This window comes from Lithobates pipiens, unplaced genomic scaffold (genome assembly GCF_037356315.1).
Source record: "Lithobates pipiens isolate NorthernLeopardFrog02 unplaced genomic scaffold, aLitPip1_a1.2 Scaffold_16, whole genome shotgun sequence".
Lineage (NCBI taxonomy): Eukaryota > Metazoa > Chordata > Amphibia > Anura > Ranidae > Lithobates > Lithobates pipiens.
This window is the reverse complement of record NW_027507748.1, coordinates 364,271,921-364,296,706: the sequence shown is the minus strand read 5'-3', so window position 1 is coordinate 364,296,706 and position 24,786 is coordinate 364,271,921. Positions and strand designations below refer to the sequence as shown.

Below are 24,786 nucleotides of genomic sequence, written 5' to 3'. Positions count from 1 at the left end.
CTACAGTTCATAACATCATCAAAACATTCCAAGAATCTGAAGAAATCTCTAAGCACAAGGGACAAGGCCAAAACACAATACCGCATACCCGTGATCTTTGGGCCCAAAGACGGCACTGCAATAAAAACCAGCATGATTCGGTGATGGACAGTAGGGGTCAGGAATAATTCCAAAATTCGCTACCTGAACACATTTGCCGTGCCATCAAAAAATGCAAGTTAAAGCTCTATCATGCAAAGATGAAGCCATATCTAAACATGATCCAAAAACACTGCTCTGGGCCAAAGCTCATTTACATGGCTTGTTGTAAAGTGGAAAACTGCTCTGTGATCAAAAAAGTTAAATTTTTTATTTTTTTTGGCAACCATGGGTGCCACATCCTCCAGGTTAAAGAGGAGAGGGAACTTTATACATTACATTACATTAGGGTACATTAGTGCATATGGAATGGGCAGCTTGGTGTGTTCTGGTAGGGGCAGTCACAACACAATAGCACAGCGCGGATATTGTACTAACATTGCATAGTTAGTACAGCAAGCTCCTCCTTTTTTCTGTTCAGCCCGTTGGGTTGAATGAAAAAAACCTTACCGTGTGTACCAGGCTTAATACTTGGCATCAAAACGAAAATGATACTGTGCAAGAGTACGCCACACCCAATTGTAGACATGTCTACTATAAGTCTTTTAATCTTGATAAAGGACGGTATGCTTTATTCTGCTCCTCCCAGATTTCTGACTGGCACACTGATGCACATGGCTTTTCTGAAAAGTTGGATGGGATCTGTAACTGTATAACTATAAACTGATCTCAGGAATTTTATTTGCAAACACAACTAGCTCAGTACCCTAAAATAATAAAATTTTTGGATGGAGTTTGCATGTGTCTAAGCTTCATGACAACATATTATAGTATCTAGTTCCTAAGGGAATAATCTTTTCTACTTTAAAGTTACACTCTAGTCTAGGAAAACAACTAAATATCTTGAAATATGAACTATGTGAACTGTGTTACATGCCATAGAATTTGTTATATAGTGCAGCCAGTTTTGTCATGTAAGCATCTTTGCCTAACAGCATAGCCAATCGTCTGCAGCACCACGACCACTCCTTGGTCAAAAGCATACCCCCAACATGCTGACTGGACAATGAGAGGGCAGTGGCACAATGATGTAGTAAAGTCTCGCACACACTAAAAGTTTTTTTTTCCTTCAACCCAGCAGGCTGGACCAAAAAAAACAGAGATTGCCATATTAACAAAAGCGATGTTAGTGTGGCAATTCCTTCCACTAAGCTATTGTATTCTGGCAGGGGGACTGTCACCTCTTGGCTGCCAGTGATGATCGGATACTAGTTTTCCAGCATGCCTGTTCAACAGAAGTCAGTTGTGAGACCGGCTCCAGTAGAACACACAACTGTACACATGGGCTAAAAGTCAGAACCAACCAATTTCAGCCCCCCGTGTGTACAAGGCTTAACTCTGGACTGTTCCTCCTGTCAGCATGTTCACTGTCAGCACATATGCATTGCATGGGGAGGAGACCTTAAAGTAGAAGTTCCACTTTTGAGCAGAACTCGCTTTAACTTCCCTTTCCTACTCTAAATGCCATTGCAAATGTAACTCACACTAATGTCAAGAAAAATTCCAATGCTTACACAAGTTGCATTTAATAATATTTTTAAAGTATATCTAGTCATTTTTGGATACACCACTGGGGAATTGTTAGGCCCGTTTGTGACGAGAGGTCCGATCGAGTCCGTCTGTCCATTTTTCAGTGGACATATCCCCCGCTGAGCAAATTAAGTGAAGTCCGGCCCCTGTGAAAGGGGCTGTAAAACTGTCAGTTTTTTTGTTTTGTTTTTTGTTTCTGTCTAGTTGAGAACTACCTTTGCTTCCAATCCCAAATACACAAAAGGATGTTAGAGGAAATACCCATAAATTAAGTGAAATCCCCTCTTAGACAGTTGTCATCAGAACAACTGTGTCCTTTGGAAGACTTCCTCTCTACTCCTGTTCTAATGCCAACTCAAAATGTGGGATTTTTCATCACAGTAAGGCCGCGTACACACGCGGGGACTGTTCGCTCAACTTTGTCCGCTGAACAGTGTTTCGGCGGACAGTCCGCTCGTGTGTGGGCTTTCAGCGGACAGTTTCAGCGGACAGTCTGCTGAACAAAGTTTTTCGGAAATTCCGAAAAACTGTCCGCTGAAACTTTGTTTCAGCGAACAGTCCCCTCGTGTGTAGGCTTGTTCGTCAAACTAAGTTCCGCGCATGCTCAGAAAGGATTTACACGCCGAAGTTTGCATTGCAGTGTATAGGACGTCGTTTTCTAGTCCCGTCGTACGTGCCGTTCACGTCATCGCGCACGGTTTCAGCGGACTGTTCGTTCGTCGTGTGTGGGCAAGTCCGTCCATGCTAATTTTGAGCGGACTGTCCGCTGAAACTGTTTGACGGACAAAGTTGAGCGAACAGTCCCCGCGTGTGTACGCGGCCTAACAATGGTCATAGGGACAAATACAGAGTATGAATCTACCCACTGGGGTTACAGAGAGTAATAAAAACCTGACAGAGGTTCTAACCATTCCCTATGCTAAACTAATGGTTTAAAAAAATGCATAACTACACTAACTGGTTTGTGTTTTATATCTGCATGAAGTTCAGCTGTAATCACAAAAAATGATTGCTACTCAGCCTCACCCTAGTTGTTTGAGTAACGTGAACACTGGGACTAGGTGGAGTTCAAGAGTATTGATATCACTGACTCTGGTTAGGACAGTACTAGGGTTTCATGCTGCTCGGATTGTCAAAAAGTGGCATATTCCTGGCCTTAGTTGCAAAAAGTGCAGTTTTTCCACATAAGAACTGACAAGAATCAAATGAAACTCTGTACCTCACAATGTGAGTGGTTTTGCTATATTTACCTTACCAAACCACAAACAAATGAGTCACAGTGAGAATAAAAGGAATTTGATTCTGGTAACACATTAAGTCGATCATACAGTGGATGCCCCTGACGTCTGCAGAGTGAGCTTTCATACCAGTCTGTAGCATGTATTGTCTACACTGTTACGAAATGTGTTCTCTGCAGGGTGCCCAAAAGGAAGTTCTATTCACAAGTCTACAAAAGGAAGAGATCAGGTAAAATAGACAGCCTCCCTATGCTGACAGCTGATTGCAGAAGTTGTACTGAAACACCACTTTGAACAATGATAGGATAGTGAAGCCAAGATATTTTGATAAGAGCTGGACTTTTCTTAAGGGAACATCTTTCATGGAAGAGAAACTTTAAAAGCACACGTTATACTTTGCACTGTACTTTGTAGTATTTTCATGAGAATCATTTATTTTCTGGTGCTTATATCCATTTCAACATCTTAAATACATGCATATTTGGCTTGTAAAGTATATAAAACCTATAAAGGGAACTGCCTACCCTACTTATTACATACCTGTGCCCACAATTTGAAAAAGTAGCTTCTAACATTAGACAAATGTGTCCACAACCATACAAATTAACAGTACAGATTCCACAGAGCAAATAATTGCAGGGCGAAATATATTTGTAAAAGATATCAAAAAAAGTATCTAATTTAACAAGGATTTCCAAAAGTAAAGTTGCCACAAAGCTGGGTATTTCAAAATGAACGTAATTAAAGTGGTTGTAAACCCTCACATATACCCAGTGAAGTGAACAGCCTCAGATGATACCGAGATGAAACAAATCTTCCTACATAAATTTTACATGTATAACTGTTATCTTCTCCTTTGTACACCCTTTCAAAAGTGCAAATTGTGTTAAAAAAAATCTTCATCTGTGAGCTGCAGAGAAGAGGCTGTAGTTACACTATGTAAGAGCTGATTGGAGGAAAGCCCCCCCCCCCCCACCCCCACATAGGCAGAGGAATGAAGGATTATGCAGAGCTGTATTCTGAATAACAAAAGTGAATACACCCCTAAGTCAAAATGTTCAAATTGGGCCCAAAGTGTCAATATTTTGTGTGGCCACCATTATTTTCCAGCACTCTTGGGCATGGAGTTCACCAGAGTTTCACAGGTTGCCGCTGGAGTCCTCTTCCACTCCTCCATGACGATATCACGGAGATGGCGGATGTTAGAGATCTTGCGCCCCTCCACCTTCCATTTGAGGATGCCCCACAGATGCTCAATAGGGTTTAGATCTGGAGAAATTCTTGGCCAGTACATCACCTTTACCCTGAGCTTCTTAGAAAGGCAGTGGTCATCTTGGAGGTGTGTGGGGTCCCTGTGGCCCAGTCTCCGAAGGGAGGGGATCATGCTCTGCTTCAGTATGTCACAGTACATGTTGGCATTCATGGTTCCCTCAGTGAACTGTATCTTCCCAGTGGCGGCAGCACTCATGCAGCCCCTGACCATGCCACTTCCACCACCATACTTGACTGTAGGCAAGACACACTTGTCTTTGTACTCCTCACCTGGTTGCCGCCACACACGCTTGACACCATCTGAACAAATACGTTTATCTTGGTCTCATCAGACCACAGGGCATGGTTCCAGTAATCCATGTCCTTAGTCTGCTTGTCTTCAGAAAACTGTCTGCAGGCTTTCTTGTGCAATCATCTTTAGAAGAGGCTTGCTTTTGGGATGACAGCCAAGTAGACCAATTTGATGCGGTGTACGGCTTATGGTCTGAGCACTGACAGGCTGACCCCCCCCCCCCCCCCGTCCCCGTCCCACCCCTTCAACCTCTGCAGCAATGCACTCGTACGTCTATTTCCCAAAGACAGTCTCTGGATATGACGTACGTTTCAGGGTCTTGGCAGTCTTCTTATAGCCTAGGCCATCTTTATGTAGAGCAGCAATTCTTTCTTTTTTTCCACATCCTCAGAGTTCTTTGCCATGAGGTGCCATGTTGAACTTCCAGTGACCAGTATGAGAGAGTGAGAGCTATAACACCAAATTTAACACACCTGCTCCCCATTCACACCTGAGACCTTGTAACACTAACGAGTCACATGACACCAGTGAGGGAAAATGGCTATTGGGGCCCAATTTGGACATTTTCACTTAGGGGTGTACTAATTTTTGTTGCTAGCAGTTTAGACATTAATGGCTGTGTGTTGAGTTATTTTGAGGGGACAGTAAATTTACACTGTTATACAAGCTGTACACTTTGCAAAAATGTGAGGGGTGTACACTTTTGTATGAGCTTTGCTCAAATTCCATGAATGGAATGTACCACGGCACATAAAATGTTATAAGAAAACTTGACTTTTCTCATAATAGAGTGGACATTGATTCACCCCCTCCTTATTTGTATTTTAATGAACAGGCAGCATTATTGTCCAATAAGGATAATAAATTAAAGTATAACTATAGGCAAAAATCTTTTTTACTTTTGGATAAGAGTGCAGAGGGATTAGGACACCTGTCACTTTTTATTGCTGCCTGTGTCCCCATTAGGGAAATTTATCCTCTCTATTTGTCCGGTTTACCATTATCTTTGAAAGTGAAAGAAATAGAAGGGAAATCTTCCAATAGGGACACTAGTTCTAGTTACCTGGGGTAACCAAGACGCCGAACAGAGCTGAAAAGTCAGAAGAAGACCCCCAAAGCTGATTAATAAATTACTTTTATGTGTTGTGTTTTTTTTTTATTGACACTTTTTTCCCCAGGTGAATGGGTAGGGGGGACGATGTACCCCTTACTCATTCACATAGGGTGGGGGGCCGGGATCTGGGGGCCAGCTTATTAAAGGGGGCTCCTGGATTCCGATAAGCCCCCCGCCCGCAGACCCCGACAACTAACGGCCAGGGTTGTCGGGAAGAGGCCCTTGTCCTCATCAACATGGGGACAAGGTGCTTTGGGGTGGGGGGGCTGCATGGCGCCTCCCTTCCCAAAGCACCCACCCCCCCATGTTGAGGGCATGAGGCCTGTACGATTCAGGAGGGGGGGGGCGCTCGCTCCTCCCCACTCCCTTTCCTGACCGGCCAGGCTGTTTGCTCGGATAAGGGTCTGGTATGGATTTTGGGGGGACCCCACGCCATTTTTTCGGCGTAGGAGGGTTCCCCTTAAAATCCATACTAGACCTAAGGGCCTGGTATGCTCCTGGAGGGGGAACCCATGCTGTTTTTTTATTTAAAATTTAGCGTGGAGTTCCCCCTTGAGAGCTGATTATTCTCAGATTGGCCACGGCCAAAGTCGCCTGGCCTGGGGCGACTTAAAGTCGTGTTGTAAGTCTCTCCAAGTTGCGCTGTTATTCATACTCAAGTCGATGTCCAAGTTGCCTCCAAAAGTCCTGCTGGAAGTCGTGTTGCCCCTTTGTGAATGGACTCTAAAGGCCCGTACACACGGTCGGACTTTTTGACAACAAACATGCAAATTAGCTGTTTTGGAGCAACATCCGACCGTGTGTACGCTCCATCGGACAAACTTTTTCTGTTTTCATCTGACTTTTGTTTTTGTTGTGCAAATGGACAAACTTTTTGACAACATAAGTCCGATGGAGAAAAGTCCAATCGTGTGTATGCAATACAAACTTGTGGACCACGCCCTTTGTACAAAGTCCGATCGTGTGTATGAGGCTTAAGTGTCACTTTAAAAAACAAAAAAATGTATCTGTGTCTTGATATAGGGGGTTATTTAGGAAAGGCAAATCCACTTTGCACAGAGCTTCCCCTCACATCTACAGCAATCTACAGCACTTTGCAGTTGCTGTAGATTGCTGCAGATGTGAGGGGAAGCTCTGAAATTAAGGGAAGCTCTGCTGATTTTATTATCCAATCACGTACAAGCAAAAATGCTGTTTTTTTTTTTCTTGTATGTCCCCCTCAGATCTACAGTGACTGCACTTGAAAGTGCACTTGTAGTGCAAAGTGGACTTGCTTTCATAAATAACACCCATAGTGTCACTACCTTGTAATATCTAACATAATAAACAAATCATAATCACATAGAAATCAAAAATAGTGCAAACACTTCCAACATGCAAATCCCATAAAATACCTAGTGTAAAGCCGCATTCTTAAAGTGGAACTTCAGAAAATTAAGTCCTGTTAGATCACTTCAGGCTGGCCTGTTTTACAGGTATAGCTATGTAAACCATTAAAAATAAGTGCCTATACTGTTTAAAATACAGTAATACACGGTCTCACCCTGCTCTGCACATTTTTAGTTTGTAGAGACCGATCTGCTGACAGCCTTAACCACTTAAGCCCCAGACCATTTTGCTGGACAAAGAACAGAGCACTTTTTGCGATTCGGCACTGCGTCACTTTAACTGACATTTGCACGGTCGTGCAACATGGCTAACAAACAAAATTGACGTCTCTCCCCCCCCCCCCCCCCCCACAAATAGAGCTTTCTTTTGGTGGTATTTGATCACCTCTGCGTTTTTTTTTTTTTTTTGCTATAAACAAAAAAATAGCACCAATTTTTAAAAAAGCGCATTATTTTTTGCTTTTTGCTATAATAAATATCCTCCCCAAAAAAAAATGTTTTTCCTCAGTTTAGGCTGATACGTATTCTTCTACATATTTTTGGTAAAAAAAAACACAATAAGCGTTTATTGATTGGTTTGCGCAAAAGTTATTGCGTTTACAAATTAGGAGATAGTTTTATGGCATTTTTATTAATATTTTTTTTTTACTAGTAATGGAGGTGATCAGCGATTTTTATCATGACTGCGACATTATGGCGGACACGTCGGACAATTTTGGCGTGATTTTGGGGCCATTCACATTTATACATCGATCAGTGCGATTAAAATTGCATTGATTACTGTGTAAAAGTGATTGGCAGTGAAGTGGTTAACACTAGGTGGCACTGTAGAGGTTAAGTGTGTCCTAGGGATGTGTTCTAACTGTGGGGGGGATGGGCTAGCTGTGACACATCACTGATCATAGCTCCCGATCACAGGGAGCTATGATCAGTGACAGTGTCACTAGTCAGAATGGGGAGATGCTTGTTTACATTAGCATCTCCCCGTTATCCCCTCTCCGTGTGACGATCGTGGGTATCCCCGCGGACATCGAGTCCGCAGGACCCGCGACCCGGAGGGTCCCGGCCGGCGCGCACGCGATGGCACGGCGGCAAATTTAAAGGGACGTACAGGTACGCCCATTTACCCAGCCATGCCATTCTGCCGACGTACATCGGCGTGCGCCGGTCGGAAACTGGTTAAAGAAGTTGCAAAGGCAGAAGGTTTTTTATCCTAATGCATTCTATGCATTAAGATGAAAAACCTTTTGTGTGTAGCAGCCTCCCCAGCAGCCCCCTAATATTTACCTGAGCCCCATCTCTCTCTAGCGATGTCCACAGATGTCTAAGCCACCCGGGACACTCCTCCTGATTGGCTGAGACAGCAGCTGTGTCATTCGCTGTCAGCCAATCAGGAGAGAGAGGAGGTGGGGCTGGGCCAGGTCTCCATGTCTGAATGGATACACTGAGCTGTGATTCAGCTCCAGTGCCCCCCATATGAAGGTGCTGACTGTGAGGGCACTCGATAGGAGGTAGGGGCCAGGAGCAGCAAAGAGGGACCCAAAAAAGAGGAGGATCCGGGCTGCTCTGTGAAAAACCAACTGCACAGAGGAGTTAAGTATAACATGTGACAGTTAGCAATCCTGGCATTCCAGGAATTAACTGTTTTTTGAAACCGTTAAATTGATGGGTTTAGTTCCGCTTTATGATTTACTGTTCAGGAGCTCTGGGATTCAGCAAAATGGCAGCCTCCAGCAAGAAGAAACATGCTGGAGAAAATTTACAGCACACACTCATTTTGGTAGCGTAATTATTAATATGGAATGCATGTTCCTTGCTAAAGAACATTATTTTTTTATCAAGTTGTTATGGATAAAGTTCTGCTTTAAAGCGGTAGTAAACCCGCAAATTTTTTATTTTTTTTTAACACCTGCAAAGCAAAAGGCATAATGAGCTAGTATGCACTGCATACTAGCTCATTATGAAATACTTACCTTAGAACGAGGCCCCGACATCTGGCCCGATCCACCCTGAGGGAGCTGACATGCTCCCTCTGCGTTTCTTCCGGGTATCGCGGCTCCGGTGCTGTGAGTGGCCGGAGCCGCGATATCGTCACTCCGATTTCATCCCGGCCGGGTCCGGCCACTGCCGGACTTTCAGCCGAGAATCCCCTTGTGCGCATGCGCCGCTGCAGTCACAGTCTCGGTTTAGGAGATATTTTTTTTACCTACAGGTAAGCCTTATTATAGGCTTTCCTGTAGGTAAAAGTTAAAAAAATGAGTATACAACCACTTTAAGTGTGAACAACAAATCTTGAATGATTTTTAAAATCTTCCAATCAACACTTTGAAGATCAAAATGCTATTATGGAACCAACACTGACCCCCCTGGGCACGCTCTCACCTTCAAAAGGAGACCTATAAAAAGTCAGGTAAAGCAGAATTCCTTACGTAAAGCTGGGACACAAGCATGATCACGGTCAGTTTGTCACCTGAACAATCACTGAAAACAAGGACATTGATTAAGGCAATATACTCAAAGAAAAATGTATCCAGCTCTTAAAATGTACTTTTATTGCGCACTGTAGAAAAGGTTAAAACTGCTTAACACATCCAATGACGGTGAGAAATTCTCCCCTATCTATCACCAGGCTGCAGTAAGCATGTCACGCTACTAGATGGCTCATGCCAGGTAGGTCTATATCCTTATTGGCTATGTGTTTACGTGCCAGGCAGTACATATACCTTTCCATTTTCTGCTGTTCACAGCACATATAACTGTGGAACTGTGTATGTGCTGAATTGTGTACATAAATATGCAATGTATGTTTGCTGTGACCAGGCTTTCGCAGCCATGGTTAGATACCGTGAGCCCAATACAATGGCTTAAAGCTGATGATCAATATGTTTTGACTGCAGTCACCTGACTAAGCAGTTATTTTAGTACAATGCTTTGAAAGAAAAATTAACAAATTATCTACCTCTTTCTGTTTCTGGTGTCTTTCTGTTTTTTTGTGTACGCCTGAGAAAAAAAACTTTAGACCCCTTTCACACGGGGCAGACTCCCTCAAGCGGATGAGCCTGCTTAGCGGGGGGATCGATCCACTGATCCCCACTGAGCAGGCAGATGACAGGTCTGTGTTCGCACCAATATGCAGAGTGGACACGGACACTGTTCTCTATTCTCTATGGGGCAGTTGGCTGGAAACTGACCACCTGTCTGTTTCCATATGACTGTTCCTCTGATCTGATCCACCAGACAAATGGGCAATGGATCATCATCTGCCCGTCTTTAGCGGACATGATCGAATCAGATGCCGGCAGGTGTCAGAGCAATGGAAGGTCGATCGTGTCCACCTGAAAAAATGATATGATGGACCCAATCGGTTCATCAGTGTGAAAGGGGCCTAAAGTGTATGTTACCCCAACATTTCATATTCCTGATATGTGTCTGTTGTACCATGTACGTGTTAAAAATTATCATTTTTTTCTTTGCATTGCTTCTCTTGTCTGAAATTCCTGGAGATCCTGCCAGTCCCCGCTTTCCTATTTCAAAATGACAACGCAAAGTATAGAAGCACATCCATACGAGTGTGGTCACTTTTTGTGGCTGTGCTGGCAGCACAGCTTGCCTGTCATCCAATGATCAGACTTGTGCTGACACACTCCCCTGCCATTTGTGGGAAGATCAGTGTAATGCTCTCCTGCTGGCATGCATACTCCCCCCTGCAGTATTCACCCCCCCCCCCACCTCTTTAAGCCCCTTATGCAGCTGAGAACAGAGGTTATATGATCACTCATTAATAAACAAAAAAAAAGTCTTTTATAATGTAAGGGTAAGGGTTCACAAATACTTTTAAGTGCCACTATCCAAAGGCCCCTTTCACATGTGCGGACAGTATGTCCGTATTTCATACATCTGTTTTCATATGAAATACGGACATACATGCATCCCTATGGGATAGCGGGTGTCAGCGATATCATCCGTCCCCGCTATGGTCCGATTCTGCAGACGGAGAAAAATCCTATATTTCTATCCGTCTGCAGAGCAGATCGGATGAACATGGACAGTCGGTCCATGTTCATCTGATCCCCCCCATAGGGGAGAGCGGAGATCTGACAGGGCAGTCCCTGCACAGTGTGCAGGGACTGCTCTGTCATCTGCCGGCTCAGCGGGGATCAACGGAGGGATCCCCACTGAGCAAGTAGATGTTCACGGGGCGGATCATCACGGATCCGTCCTGTGTGAAAGGACCCTTAGTCTCAAAAAAATAATCCATCCACATCCAAACTTAATGGTCCCGTAGTCTTTTTTTCATGAAATTGTTTATTGCTTATTGTGTTTTCTGCCTTCTTGTAACATCCTCTGTGAGCTCCTGTACCTCTTCTTTCTCCTCCCACTTCTGTTTGTTTAGAATGAGCACTACACATCAGTTGCAGTCATTTACACTACAAATCCCATAATCCATAGTACCTACCTAGCAAACAAGAGAGAGTGGCTATGTTCCTACATACAGTGAGATCATGGAGAATGAACGTAGCCACCCTCTAATGGAAGTCAGACCAGCACAGCAATAAATAAATAAATTATAATTTGGAGGAAGCTGAGAGTATTTGAAGCGACCTTTCTGAGTTAAGAAAACCTGCTTAAAGTGATTTTTTTAATAACAAACTCATGTCATACTTACCTCCACTGTGCAGTGCGTTTTGCACAGAGTGGCCCCAATCCTCGACTTCTGGGGTCCCCCGGTGGCGCTGGTAGCTCCTTCCGCATCATATAACCCCCTAGGAGAAGCGCTCTCCTGGAGGGTTGCCTTGCAAGTGCACGCCCGAGTCCAGCATTCGGCGTCCATCGAAGCCGAATGTAGGACTTGGGCCCTCCCCCGGGGCCCACGTTATTGGATTTGATTGACAGCAGCGGGAGCCAATGGCTGTGCTGCTATCAATCTATCCAATCAAGAGTGGAGACAACACGCAGAGGAGAATACAGGACCCAGGTGAGTAAAAGAGGGGGGGGGGGGGGCTGTCAGTGACAGAAGTTTTTTCACCTTAATACATAAGATGCATTAAAGTGAGAAAACATTTTTCTATTTTACACCCCCTTTAAATAGAATTTATTTTTAACCAGATATTAGTGTCAATTTACAGCCAAACAGCCATTTTTTATTTATTTTTTGTATAATTACTGCCGCTGGTTATAGCCAGCAGTAGAAATCATTGTATCCTGACAGCGGAGAAAACTCCCGCTGTCAGAAAGCATTGCCACAAGGGTAGGGATTTCCCATCAATGCTGTGTTGATAGGGGAATTGTGCGATTTTCTTTCCTTCAACCCATGGCCGCAATAAAGTTCATGTATAGCCAGAATTAGCAAGGAATGCAAATCTGATGGGTATTTATTGCAGTGTGTTTCTCCATTACAGAGATATCTTCCAACTTTTAAATCTATGAAACCAGGACAAGAAAGAAGGGAAATGACGGTCACTGAGACAGGCATGCATGGACAGCACCAAAAACCTCACAGAGGTTCTAACCATATTTTTGTAGCTGCTTTTGTTCAAATTACAGAGACTGGCTGTCACTTCCTTTCTCTCTGATCTATTACCCTCGGGGCAGAAAGTAGAGGGAAAAACAAACAGTTATAGAAAGCACAATTCCATTCTTCGTCCAAACTTTTTTCAGTAGTTGGGCTTGAAAGCCTTCTAACCAAAATCTGGTCACAAAGACCCAACCACCCCTCAGTCATGAAAGAGTTAAAGTGATTGTAAAGGTTTCTTTTTTTTTTATAAAATAACAAACATACTTACCTGGTCTATATAATGGTATTGCACAGAGTGGTCCTGATCCTCCTCTTCTGGGTTCCCCGCCAGTGCTCTTGGCTTCTCCTCTTCTCCAACTGCCTCCATATCAAGCTACTTGCTATGGGGGCACTCGTGCAGGCTCAATCCCATCTATTGACAAACACAGTGAGGCTCAGCCCCGCCCCCCTCACAGGATTTGATTGACAGCAGCAGGAGTCAATGCCCCCCCCCCCCACTGCTGCTAAGTCTACCTTGAGCAGAGAGAGAAAAACACTTTAGCAAAAAGGGGGGGGGGATGGGTGTGAGCTATTATTAAAAGTTTTTTTCTAGTTTAAAGCGGTTCTTCACCCTAAAGGGGAAGTTCGCTAGTATTATCCCTCCCCCCCTCCGGTGCCACAATCGGCACCTTTCAGGGGGGAGGGGGGTGCAGTTACCTGAATAATCCAGGTAACTGCACCCACTTCCGGCCAGACTGCCGCAGACCCCCGCATCGCTCCGCCCCCCCCCCCCCCCCGTTGTGTTCTGGGAAACACACAGTTCCCAGAGACACAGCGGGGGACCATAAGAGAAGCGCAGCGCGACTCGCGCATGCGCAGTAGGGAACCGGGCAGTGAAGCCCTCATGCTTCACTTCCCGATTCCCTGACAGAGGATGGCGGCGGTGGCTGCAGCGAGACGAGCAATCGCTCGTCATCTGCCGCCGACATCGCTGGAACCTGGGACAGGTAAGTGTGATATTATTAAAAGTCAGCAGCTGCAATATTAGTAGCTGCTGGCTTTTAATATTTTTTTTTTAAGGTGCAGCTCCTCTTTAATACAGAGAATGCATTAAGGTAAAAAAAATGTTTTTCTTTATAATCACTTTAAGACTAAAATATTTTACCCCTCCTTTGTTTCTTCAGAGTTCTCAGTATATTTACAGTCATAGTGAGTCAGTCCTCACACATTCACACACACATTTTTTTCGTTTTAGCTAAAATTGTGAACAGACAGCATTGCAGCATTGAAAATCATCGCTCAAAAAAGTACATGAGCTTCTTTTTTGGCAAATTATAGGTGTTTCACTGCTTTTCATTGGTGACTTGTCAACTTCAAAATGACTGTACAAAAATGCTGCAAAAACACCCCAAAAAAACATCCAGAATACGTCTGTAAAATAGCAACGCCTAGATGTGAACGGAGCCTTATAGCATTAACATTAGTGTTTCATTTTGTGTTGATAAAAGCCTTCTGTAATAGACTGCACAATACTACTCACAGTTGGGGTGGAAGGGACAGAGGATTCAGGTAACCAGTTAATAATTCTTTGCATTGTGCTGTCACTCTAACAGAAGAGGACCACACAGAGATGTCCTTTATCAGTGTGCTGATGCTCCTTCCAGGGCCCATTGAAACCACTGCACTGTGGTAATGCCCGTTGGGGCGATGTTGTGTCACTGTTTTTAAATGACACCACAAAGCACCCTGGCAACAGATCAGGGGCGGATCGAGAGTCTAGTCTCGGGAGGGGCACTGCCAGAAAATAAGTTTTTTTGCAGGAAATTTATCGGGGACATGGCTGGTGTTGGCGCTTCAATCATCATGGCACCATGGTTGTTATGGTGTCAGTATGATTGAAGCGCATTATTTCTATTATCACATTGGAATATAAAATAAAATAGTTCAACCATAATGCAAAATCAATGGGAGCCCCGAGTGTGTCACTTGCCACATGGCCTACCACCAGATGGGGATTGTCACTTGCCATGTTGCATGCCACCAGATGCTGATTCTCACTTACCACATCACCTGCCACCAGATGCTAATGGTCACTTGTCACATGACCTTCCACCAGATGCCGATTGTCACTTGTCACGTCACCTGCCACCAGATGCTGATTGTCACTTGCCACGTCACCTGCCACAAGTTTCGGATTGCCCCTTGCCACGTTGACCTACCTGCCATACGTTGCGGATTGTCACTTGCTGTGTCACTTGCCTGCTACAAGATGTGGTTTGTCACCTGCCACGTCACCTGCCACACATTGCGGATTGTCACTTGCCATGCCACCTTGCCATCAGATGCAGATTGTCACTTGCTGTGTCACTTGCCTGCTACACAGTGCAGATTCTCTCTTGCGGTGTCCCAGAGTGAAGACAGGCAGCAGAGAGATGATGTAATCTCCCTGCATCCCCGCAGCTGCACAGTGAGGGCAGGAGAGTGGTGATGCAGGTTGGGCAGTGAGAGATGATGTAATCTCTCTGCATCCCTCCAATCAGCTCACCTGCTGACTGGCCTGTTCGGCCGCTCACCTGCCGGCACGCTGACTGAACCACCAGCTCACCCACTGGCCTGCTAACTGATCTGCCAGCTCACCTGCTGGCCTGCTAACTGATCCGCCGGCCCGCTAACTGATCCGCCCGCTCACCCGCTGGCCTGCTGACTGATCCACTCACCTACCTGTCACTAATTTCTCAGGGGAGGGCAATTCCCCCCTCCCGGATCCGCCCCTGCAACAGATGTGTGTTGCACTGCCGAAAATGCTACATGCACCTTTTGGTGCATTAGGCAGCCCACTCAAATGAATGTACCGCCATGCTCAAAAGTTTGCACACCCTGGCAAAAATCATGACATTTCATGGCATTGATATTGAAAATAGGACTAATCATGTTAAACAACGTAAAAAAATTTTTTTTAAGGGTATTGATCATATGAAACCATTTATTATCACATAGTTGTTTGGCTCCTTCTTAAAGTGTAAGTAAACCCCCCTATCGTTTTTAGCCACAGGAGCTGCCATCTTTGCCTCTGTTTAATCTACAGCTGCCATGATGCTGCACATGTGATCAGTTATGATACCAGCCATTGGATGGTTTGACAGTTTGGTTGAGAGCACAACCAATGGAATTACCCAAATGGCCCTGATCAAAAGCTTACATACCCTGGAATGTTTGGCCTTGGTACAGACACACAAGGAAACACACATAGGTTAAAGTAGCAATTAAAGGTTAACTCTCCACATCTGTGGCTTTTTAAATTTCACTTAGACCCCTTTCACACTGGGGCACTTTGCAGGAGCGACAGAGCTAAAAATAGCACCTGCAAAGTGCCCTGAAAGAGCTGTTGCTGTGTCTCCAGTGTGAAAGCTCAGTGAGCTTTCACACTGGAGCAGTGCACTGGCAGGACAGTAAAAAAATTCTGCTAGCAGCATCTTTGGAGCGGTGAAGGAGCGCTGTATACATCTCTTCTTCACCGCTCCTGCCCACTGAAATCAATGGGGCAGCGTGGCTATACCGACAGCATAGCGCTGCTGCAGCAGTGCTTTGCAGTGGTTTTAACCCTTTCTCAGGCACTAGCGGGGAGGTAAAAGTGCCCCACTAACGGCCGAATAGCGCAGCGAAATTGGCGGTAAAGCAGTATTTTACTGCCGAGGACGCCCCTGCTCCAGTGTGAAAGGGGCCTTAGTGTGTATTTAAATAGTCAATGAGTTTGTTAGCTCTCACATGGATGCACTGAGCAGTCTAGATTCTGAACCACGGGGAGCAGAAAAGAACTGTCAAAAGACCTGCGTAACAAGGTAATGGAAATTTATAGATGGAAAAGGATGTCCAAAGCCTTGATTATACCAGTCAGTACTGATAAATCACTTATTAAGAAGTGGAAAATTCAAGGATCTCATGATACCTAGCCGAGGTCTGGTTAACCAAGAAAGATTGCAACCACAATGGCAAGAAGAATTCTATACAAAGAAAAACACACAGGTAACCCCAGGAGAAATACAGGCTGCTTTGGTAAAAGAGGGTGTGGTTGTTTTTAAGGAGCACAATATGACAATACTTGAACAAAAATGAGCTGCGTGGTCTAGTTGCCAGAAAGAAGCCTCTAGAGTCTACTGCACAATGTCACAAAAATGTCCAGTTACAATATGTCCCACAACACCTTGGTATTCCTTTTTTGTGATATTGGCACAGTAAATGCTTCTTTCTGGCAACTACACCATACAGCTAATTTTTGTTCAAGTATTGTGCTCCGTGTCATTAGGGTGACGGCTGTGGAAACCCAGAAGAGGCTGGATTATTAGAGATCAGAGCTAAATTCACTGGGTGTAAGGTCAATGGTCTAGCTATGCTGTCTGTCATACATGCCTGAATCACAAAGCAGGCTGAGCAAAACCCATAATCCTTTGGCAGGTAAAACAATTCATGGGTAGGTATTAAAAAGCTATGCATTAAAGGAGAGTTCTTCTTAAAACAAATTTAAAACCTTTACTTAGAATGTGACAATTTGACAAATCAACAGACACGAATATGGACAATTTAAAAAAAATGTATTTGACCCTGCTGGAAACAATTTCTGCAAACAAGCTTACTGAGGAATAAGACTACATACAACTGTAAATGTAATCGGTGATATCACACAGATACACCCAGCATGTGTTACACAGCTCCGGGAAAAAGGGTGTGTAACCTACACAGGAAGGAAAGTGTTTGTGTGTCATGTTAGACCATTTAGGAAATAGGCAGGACAAGGAAAATCCCATATAATCACACATATATGCTAGTGCACTTTGCTGTTACAATACAATATACTGGATAAACACTGCCCTATATTATTTAAGACTCAACAGACCCACAACATGTGTTTGCAGAACATGGCCTAAACAGCAAGAATGTTTATGTATGCTGCCTCTGTAGTTGCTACCCCTTGGCTAGGTAATTCTAGGGACTATATAATAGCAGAACATTGGCTAGCCATAGACATGAGATGGAGATATGAATTTCCAACTGCAGCACAATTTTTATGTAGAAAAAATGTAACATAAACATGAAAAAATGTTTCTCCCAAATGTACATGTTTATTATGTATCACAAAGTCATTCTTTTTTTCTATGATAAAGGTGACAAAAGGAAGGGTGAGAGGAGAACAGAGATCTGGACTGATTTTCTTAATAGAGACGTTTTCTTGAGTCTGGTTGCACAACACTCAAGATGATCCAGCTCATTTTGCCATGAGATCGTCACCCCCAAAAATGGAAACATCAGTGACTGACATCCAATGTCTATGTGTGGCTCTACACTGAAAAACAATAATGATTTATCCAGAAAAATCTGCTTGGGACTTTTGAGTTTTCCCTAGATAGAAGTTAGCCAGAGGCTGTCTGCTGAGTTTGTAACCAAGGAAAACCACATAGATTGTTTACTAAAATGGCCATTATTGGTCATATCAGGGGACAATTCATTGGAGCCTATGGCAGCCATAGTGTTCATGTATAAATGACACGTAAATACTGTTAACAGGAACTAGTTCATTGTAGATAATGGGCAGCATGCAGCACTGATTACTTGTAACTCTATGCACCACACATTGACTGCCTTGGGGCAAATAACTATGACACAAGTGAGCGAAGCTCCAGGGGAGAGTGGGAGATTATACTTCTCCTTAGTTTCAGAACAAAATGTACACTCACCATATCCACATTATGTCTGTATGACTGACACACATTTCCTCTCATGATACAAAATAAATCAGGGTTGCTTCTTAACCCCTTAATACAAAACCTCAATGCCTGAACCAAGATTTGCAATTTTGATATGTGTTAGTAAAACTGTACATATCTTTGCAACTGTTTTGTGTATCCAGCAGAAATTCTCCTACTCCTGAACTGTGCATGGTGATACCACATAAATTCTTGATCAAGTGATTGTCATAACAGCTGAACACTTCCTGATACGCAACAGCACCGCATATATGTGACAGCACAGGATAATGAAACGGATGAATGAGAAACCAATAGGTTACTAAAGTTACTAAAACCCTTGTTAGATAGAATACAAATTTAGAAGTCACGTAATGTATTGTATAATAATGTATTCTTTCGTTTCCAAGCATGCACAGATTTTTTTTCCGTACAAATACTATACTAATTACACAGAAATCGTTTTTCTCTTGTTATCTTACAGAAAAAAAAATCCAGCTTGTCTTTTCAGATATGTTCACATAAACTGTTATGATTGGCTTTCAAAATCTGTGCACAAACGAATAGATTTTTTGGATGATCGTTCCGAATGTATTTTTTTTTTTTGTCCGATGCGAGGCTTAGAGTGGTTCTAAGGGCAGAAGGTTTTTGATCTTAATGCATTCTATGCATTAGGATCAAAAACCTTCTGTGTGCAGCAGCTCCCCTCAGCCCCCCTAATACTTACCTGAACCCCATCTTGATCCAGTGATGTTACACGAGTGCCTCAGCTGTCCGAGATCTCCCTCCTGATTGGCTGAGACACAGCAGCAAGCGCCATTGGCTCCTGCTGCGGTCAAACAAGGTCAGTGAGCCAATGAGAAGAGAGGGATGGGGCCGAGCCACAGCTCTGTGTCTGAATGGACAAACAGAGCAGTGGCTTGGCTGCTCTATGTACGTATGTATGCATATGGTCAATGGAAACTAACACCTAACAAACATAAAAAAGCCTTGCTCAATACAGCACATTTTCGAGCATTAATAATTTCCAAGTAATAAACACATACTGGTGATGCTTCCATTGGTGCAAGGAGACAGCAAGACAAGCATTCTTGAATCAGGATGAGAACCATGCCTTGTAAATTGCCACAACTTAATATTCCCATTTCACATGTTCCTGGGAAAAGCCTGGAGTATAGGGGTGCTAAAGCAATAGCCATCTGATTAGAATAGCATAAATGTGAACAATATGCACCAGCAAACTATAGAGACACTTTAAATATCTTACAAACGTTTATTGAAACAATCACATCACAAACCGCGTTAGTGCAACATGTTAAGGCCGCATGGGACCCCTTTATCAAACATGTGATGATAAGCAGGTCACAATAAACAAACTCAGAGGAAAACAAACAACAAAATGAATTAAGTGTAAGAATACAGGGGTTGATTTACTAAAGACAAATAGACTGTGCACTTTGCAAGTGCAGTTGCTCCAAAGCTTAATGAATAAGCAGAAGCTCAGCTGACTTCCATCGTTCAATCATTCTTTTTTTTTTTTTTCCTTGCACGTGATTGGGTATTCTTTTCAAAAGTGAGGCTTTACCTCATTTACTAAGCTTTGCAGTGACTGCACTTGCAAAGTGCACAGTCTATTTGCCTTTAGTAAATCAACCCCATAGTGTTTCACTGGCATTTTAAGGCTGAACTCCAGGAAAGTAAAAATCCTCCTATGCAGTGGGGCTGCCCCTGCATTGCAATGAATAAATACTTGTTTACGACCAGGGCACCAGAAAAAGCAGTTTTACTTACCTGATCCTATCTCACGCAGGCTCCCTTCACACAGCCTCCTCCTCTATGCTCTGGCTATTGCCACTCCTCTGATGTCATCAAGTACAATGAAGTGAATGAGCAATGAAGGTCAGGACACCAAGGGACAATCCACTGCCATGAGAACGTGGGGGGGGGGGGGGGGTAGAGGAGACTCCTGGCTGCTGGGGGGCATCAGGTAAATAAAACTTAGAGGAGAGTCCTGGCTTCTGGGGGGGGGGGGGGATCAGGTAAATAAAACTTAGAGAAGAGTCCTGGCTGCTTTGGGGGGGATCAGGTAAATAAAACTTAGAGGAGAGTCCTGGCTGCTGGAGGGACAACAGGTAAATAAAACTTAGAGGAGAGTCCTGGCTGCTGGGGGGACAACAGGTAAATAAAACTTAGAGGAGAGTCCTGGCTGCTGGGGGGCATCAGGTAAATAAAACTTAGAGGAGAGTCCTGGCTTCTGGGGGGGGGGGGGATCAGGTAAATAAAACTTAGAGGAGAGTTCTGGCTGCAGGGGGGGCATCAGGTAAATACAACTTAGAGGAGAGTCCTGGCTGCTGGGGGGGGCATCAGGTAAATAAAACTTCGAGGAGAGTCCTGGCTACTGTGGGGCATCAGGTAAATAAAACTTAGAGGAGAGTGCTGGCTGTTGGGGAGGCATCAGGTAAATAAAACTGAATTTTGCAGCCCTCTGGACCTAAATGAATGCTTAACCCTTGCAACGCAGGGGCAGCCCCACTGAAGAGGAGGATTTTTACTTTTCCTGGAGATGGGCGTTAAAGATGCCTGCCAAAGGAGTTCTGCACTGCCTTGTAATGTTGTACTGACACTGATGTAATTGCTTCAATTAACATTTGCAATTTGCACTATATGTAAAGAATCCAATGTGTGCTGATGACATATGTTTACGTCTATGGGTTGCCACCAGGCATTATGCGCTAATTTAAACCACTGCCATGCGTTCCATTACGGTAAACCTGTGCAGGCAGCTAAAGCATGATGAATAGGCCTACACAACATGACATAGCCAAACTTATACGAACAAGCAGAATAAAGCATGCAAGCCTGGACATGGGTATGTATTGCCCCAGGTAGCCAGTCTGACTACACATACTCGTCAGTAATAAGCGTCTCTTAACTGATGATCCATACATCAAATATATCCCAGTAACATGCATTGACCTTGAACTGACACTCGTCTTTCTCTTGTGATATATTTCTAATACTTCTATGCTGTTATTCTGGGAAAACCTAAGAAAGATTTCACTTCTGCGCTGCTTAATTATTCATTAACAGCGTCCCATGTAAAGTGTTTGCTATCTCCTGATATTTATCTGCAAAGTCACAGAGAGAAAGCTGCCGTCAGACATTTTACTTGTCATCTGACCTCAACTCTGTACATTTACAAAAAGCGTATTTATAGCAAAGATCGTATTCTGAACCATGTCAGTTGTGTTCTATATCAGTGGTCTCCAAACTGTGGCCCTGGGGCCGGATGCAGCCCTTTGCTTGCCTTTATCTGGCCCTTGTGGCATTATTCCTACCACTGACACCAACAATGGGGCACTATTCCTTCCACTGATGCCAATGATTGGGTAGTATTCCTCAGCCTAATACCAAAGATCTGGCATTATTTGCTCCCACTGGGCACAGTACGCCCCCCCTAAAGCCTGAAGGATAGTAAACTGGCCCTTTCTCTAGAAAGTTTGGAGACTCCTGTTCTATATGATCAGGTGAGATCCAAGACAGAAAATACACCCTACTGATTCCTGGGCAGATTGATGGGATGGGCACATGGTTGTGTTTACAGGATCCCAATGTTTTGTCCTGTCTTCTGATCACATGGTGATTCTAGAAACATGCAATGATTTATTTTATAAACAGAACACAAAGCTGGGATCCAAAAAAGAAGGAAGGATTAGAAACAAAAAAAGTTTGCAAAGTTTGTTGTAGATCATTGATGAGTGACAACATATGAGTGATATGCAGAATAAAAGGTCCCTGTGGTCAGTATGTAGGAGGGGATGAGGGTGAGGATGGGTGCAGGCACTAGGCCTGTTGGCATGAAGGTGACCAGGTAACCTGGAGGCAGTGGCTGCCTATACATGACAGGTGGGTGCTGAGAGGAGTAGTCTTCTATCTACCTGCTCCCAGCCAGGCTGCGCCCTCCCCCATCCTCCTCCTCATGTACCCCCTTCATCTGGCACACACCTGGCACTCCTCACCTTTCTCACCATCCTGCTGCTTGGCCTCCGACTGCTTCTTCTTCTTCCGCCCGCGCAGCCAGCTCAGTGCCCGGCGTAAAGTGCCGCTCTTGTGCTTCTTCTTCTTGGGCTCCAGAGCCTGGTCCGAATCTGGTACGGTGGGCACAGGGTCAGAGTCCGGGGGGAGGGCGGTGTGGGTAGACATGGTTCACTGGGCGGGGGGCATGCTGCCACTTGCCAGGCTACACAATGCGGGCGGCGCCCGACCCTCCACGTGTCATAGCCGTGTTGTGAGCGCTGAGTGTCTCCGGTGCCCCCCGCTGTCCCGGCCGGGCTCCTCTCTCCGGGAATCTCCCCGCCGTGTCTCTCCGGACTCCTCCTCCCACCCGCTTCCGCATTCCAGCCCCGGGGGGGCGGGGCCCGGCACACCTGGGACACCGGGGACACCAGGATGGGACGGGAGGGACACCACATGACACACACCGGGACAGGTGACACTGGGAGACATTTCCTTCTCCCAGCTGGGCATCACACGCCCAACATTGCTCACACCCACCCTTTTAGATTGTTAGCTCTTGGAACATTTTGTAAACTTTTGGCACTCTACAAATCCTATATACAAACACACACACATGCCTATCCTATATATATATATATATACACACACACACATATATATATATATATATATATATATATATATATATATATATATACACGCACACATAAATATATATATATATATATATATATATATATACCGTATACACACACACACACACATATATATATATATATAGATATATATATATACACAGACATATTATATAAAATGTATATATATATCTATATACATACTGTGTATAGTATATAAATAGATAGATAAATACAGTATATACAGTGTTCTCTGATTTCCCAATGACCTCTATCACAAATCTCCTTGCCTTGGCAGGCTGCTGATTGGGGCAGTGCAGGGTTAAAGGGAGATGGGCACATTGCTGATAAGAGCAGTGAAGGATAGGGTTGCCACCTGTCCAGGATTCACCTGGGCAGTGCAGGTTTTGAATCATATGTCCGGGTTTTTATCTGCCTGAAACCCGGACACATTATTCAGACTGGGCTGTGGCTCCCCAAGTAACTGACATAGTTACACAAAAATCTGCTGCCATCTGGCAGCTGCGGGCCACTTTCTGGGGGCAGGTTTGGCATCACTGGGGTGGGGGGGGGGGTGCGGGGAGATGATATCAGCAAGAGCAGTTTGGCCACACCCACTGTTCACCACAGTGTGCTGCATTATCACTCTCCTTGGGTCACCCAAAGATGTACCAGGTCTTTTATAATCCTATAGTATATACTACAAAAACAAAATGTGCCCTGGCCCGCTAAAGTGTTCGGGCTTGGCTTGAAGAAAGGGTGGCAACTCTAGTGAAGGGTTAAAAGGAGATGGGCACGCTGCTGATAAGGGCAGTGAAGGGTTAAAGGGAGATGGGCATGCTGCTGATTGGGGCAGTGAAGGGTTAAAGGGAGATGGGCACCCTGCTGATTGGGGCAGTAAAGATGGGCATGCTGCAGAGAAGGGTTAAATGGAGATGGGCACGATGCTGATTGGTGCAGAGAAGGGTTAAAGGGAGATGGGTATGCTGCTGATAAGGGCAGAGAAGGGTTAAAGGGAGATGGGTATGCTGCTAAGGACAGTGAAGGGTTAAAGGGAGATGGGCGCAGTGCTGAAGTCGGTTAACCCATTGTGTGTATCGTCCATGCGCCTCCCTCTGTAAACACGATTCCGTTGTCATAACATTGGGCTTGTCCTAAAAACGCTTGCAGCTACATCAGAGGCAGCCAGAAGAATAGAGCTATTGTCAGCAGGAGAGAGGGAGGGTGGTCACCTAAATACACAGCCAGCTCACACAAACACACACTCCATTAGATGGCAGGGTAAAGGTTAGGGGGGCTCTACAAATATTGGGAAAAAGACGCTGTAAAACACTCAAATTAATTGCACTGAGAGATTAATGATCCACCAGTTGTAGATCAAGTAGTTATACAGCTTCACTAAAAGTAGTTCAGTGCAAACTGTTAGATTGAGTGTCTAGAGTGATACATAACTAGTTACAAAAATGGAAATGGTCAATGTAACTATATTATTTATTCCCATTTTAAGTGGATAAATAGGGTTCCCTGAAAGCCTGGATAGATTGTCAAAAATGTATTTTAAAATGTTTCTTTACAGTAAAGCTGACCATAGACAGTGGAATCTTGGCTGGTTCAGCAGGGAGCTGCTGAGATTCAAACTATCTATGGGCAGGCTGAATGTACCCAAGTTGATTGCTTGATCAGCTTGGGTACAACCAGCATGTCGGATTTTTCATGCGATTATTGCTAGGGGCTATGGCCGCTTGCAATAGTTATTGTGTGTTCTCCCCACAGGCTGCTCCCTGCACCTTCTACTTGTGTGTACTCTGAATACAAAAATATTGGACAGTCCCTAATGCCTAGCACACAAGATCAGAAAATCAGAGAAAAACACCTCTTTTGGAGCGATCATACAATAATCTGATCATTAGTACGCAGCTTTCTAGAGACA

General features: G+C 44.3%; 1 protein-coding gene across 1 annotated transcript in view; it reads right to left on the bottom strand.

Annotated features, from left to right (window-relative positions):
* Positions 1-22,626, bottom strand: part of NHSL3 (NHS like 3) — a 65,283-nt gene extending 42,657 nt beyond the window's left edge. The window contains exon 1 of the mRNA XM_077482021.1: positions 22,224-22,626. Coding sequence (XP_077338147.1) covers positions 22,224-22,407 — 184 coding nt within the window. The 5' untranslated portion in view covers positions 22,408-22,626. The remainder of the gene's footprint in view (positions 1-22,223) is intronic.
* Between the last annotated feature and the right edge of the window lie 2,160 nt (positions 22,627-24,786).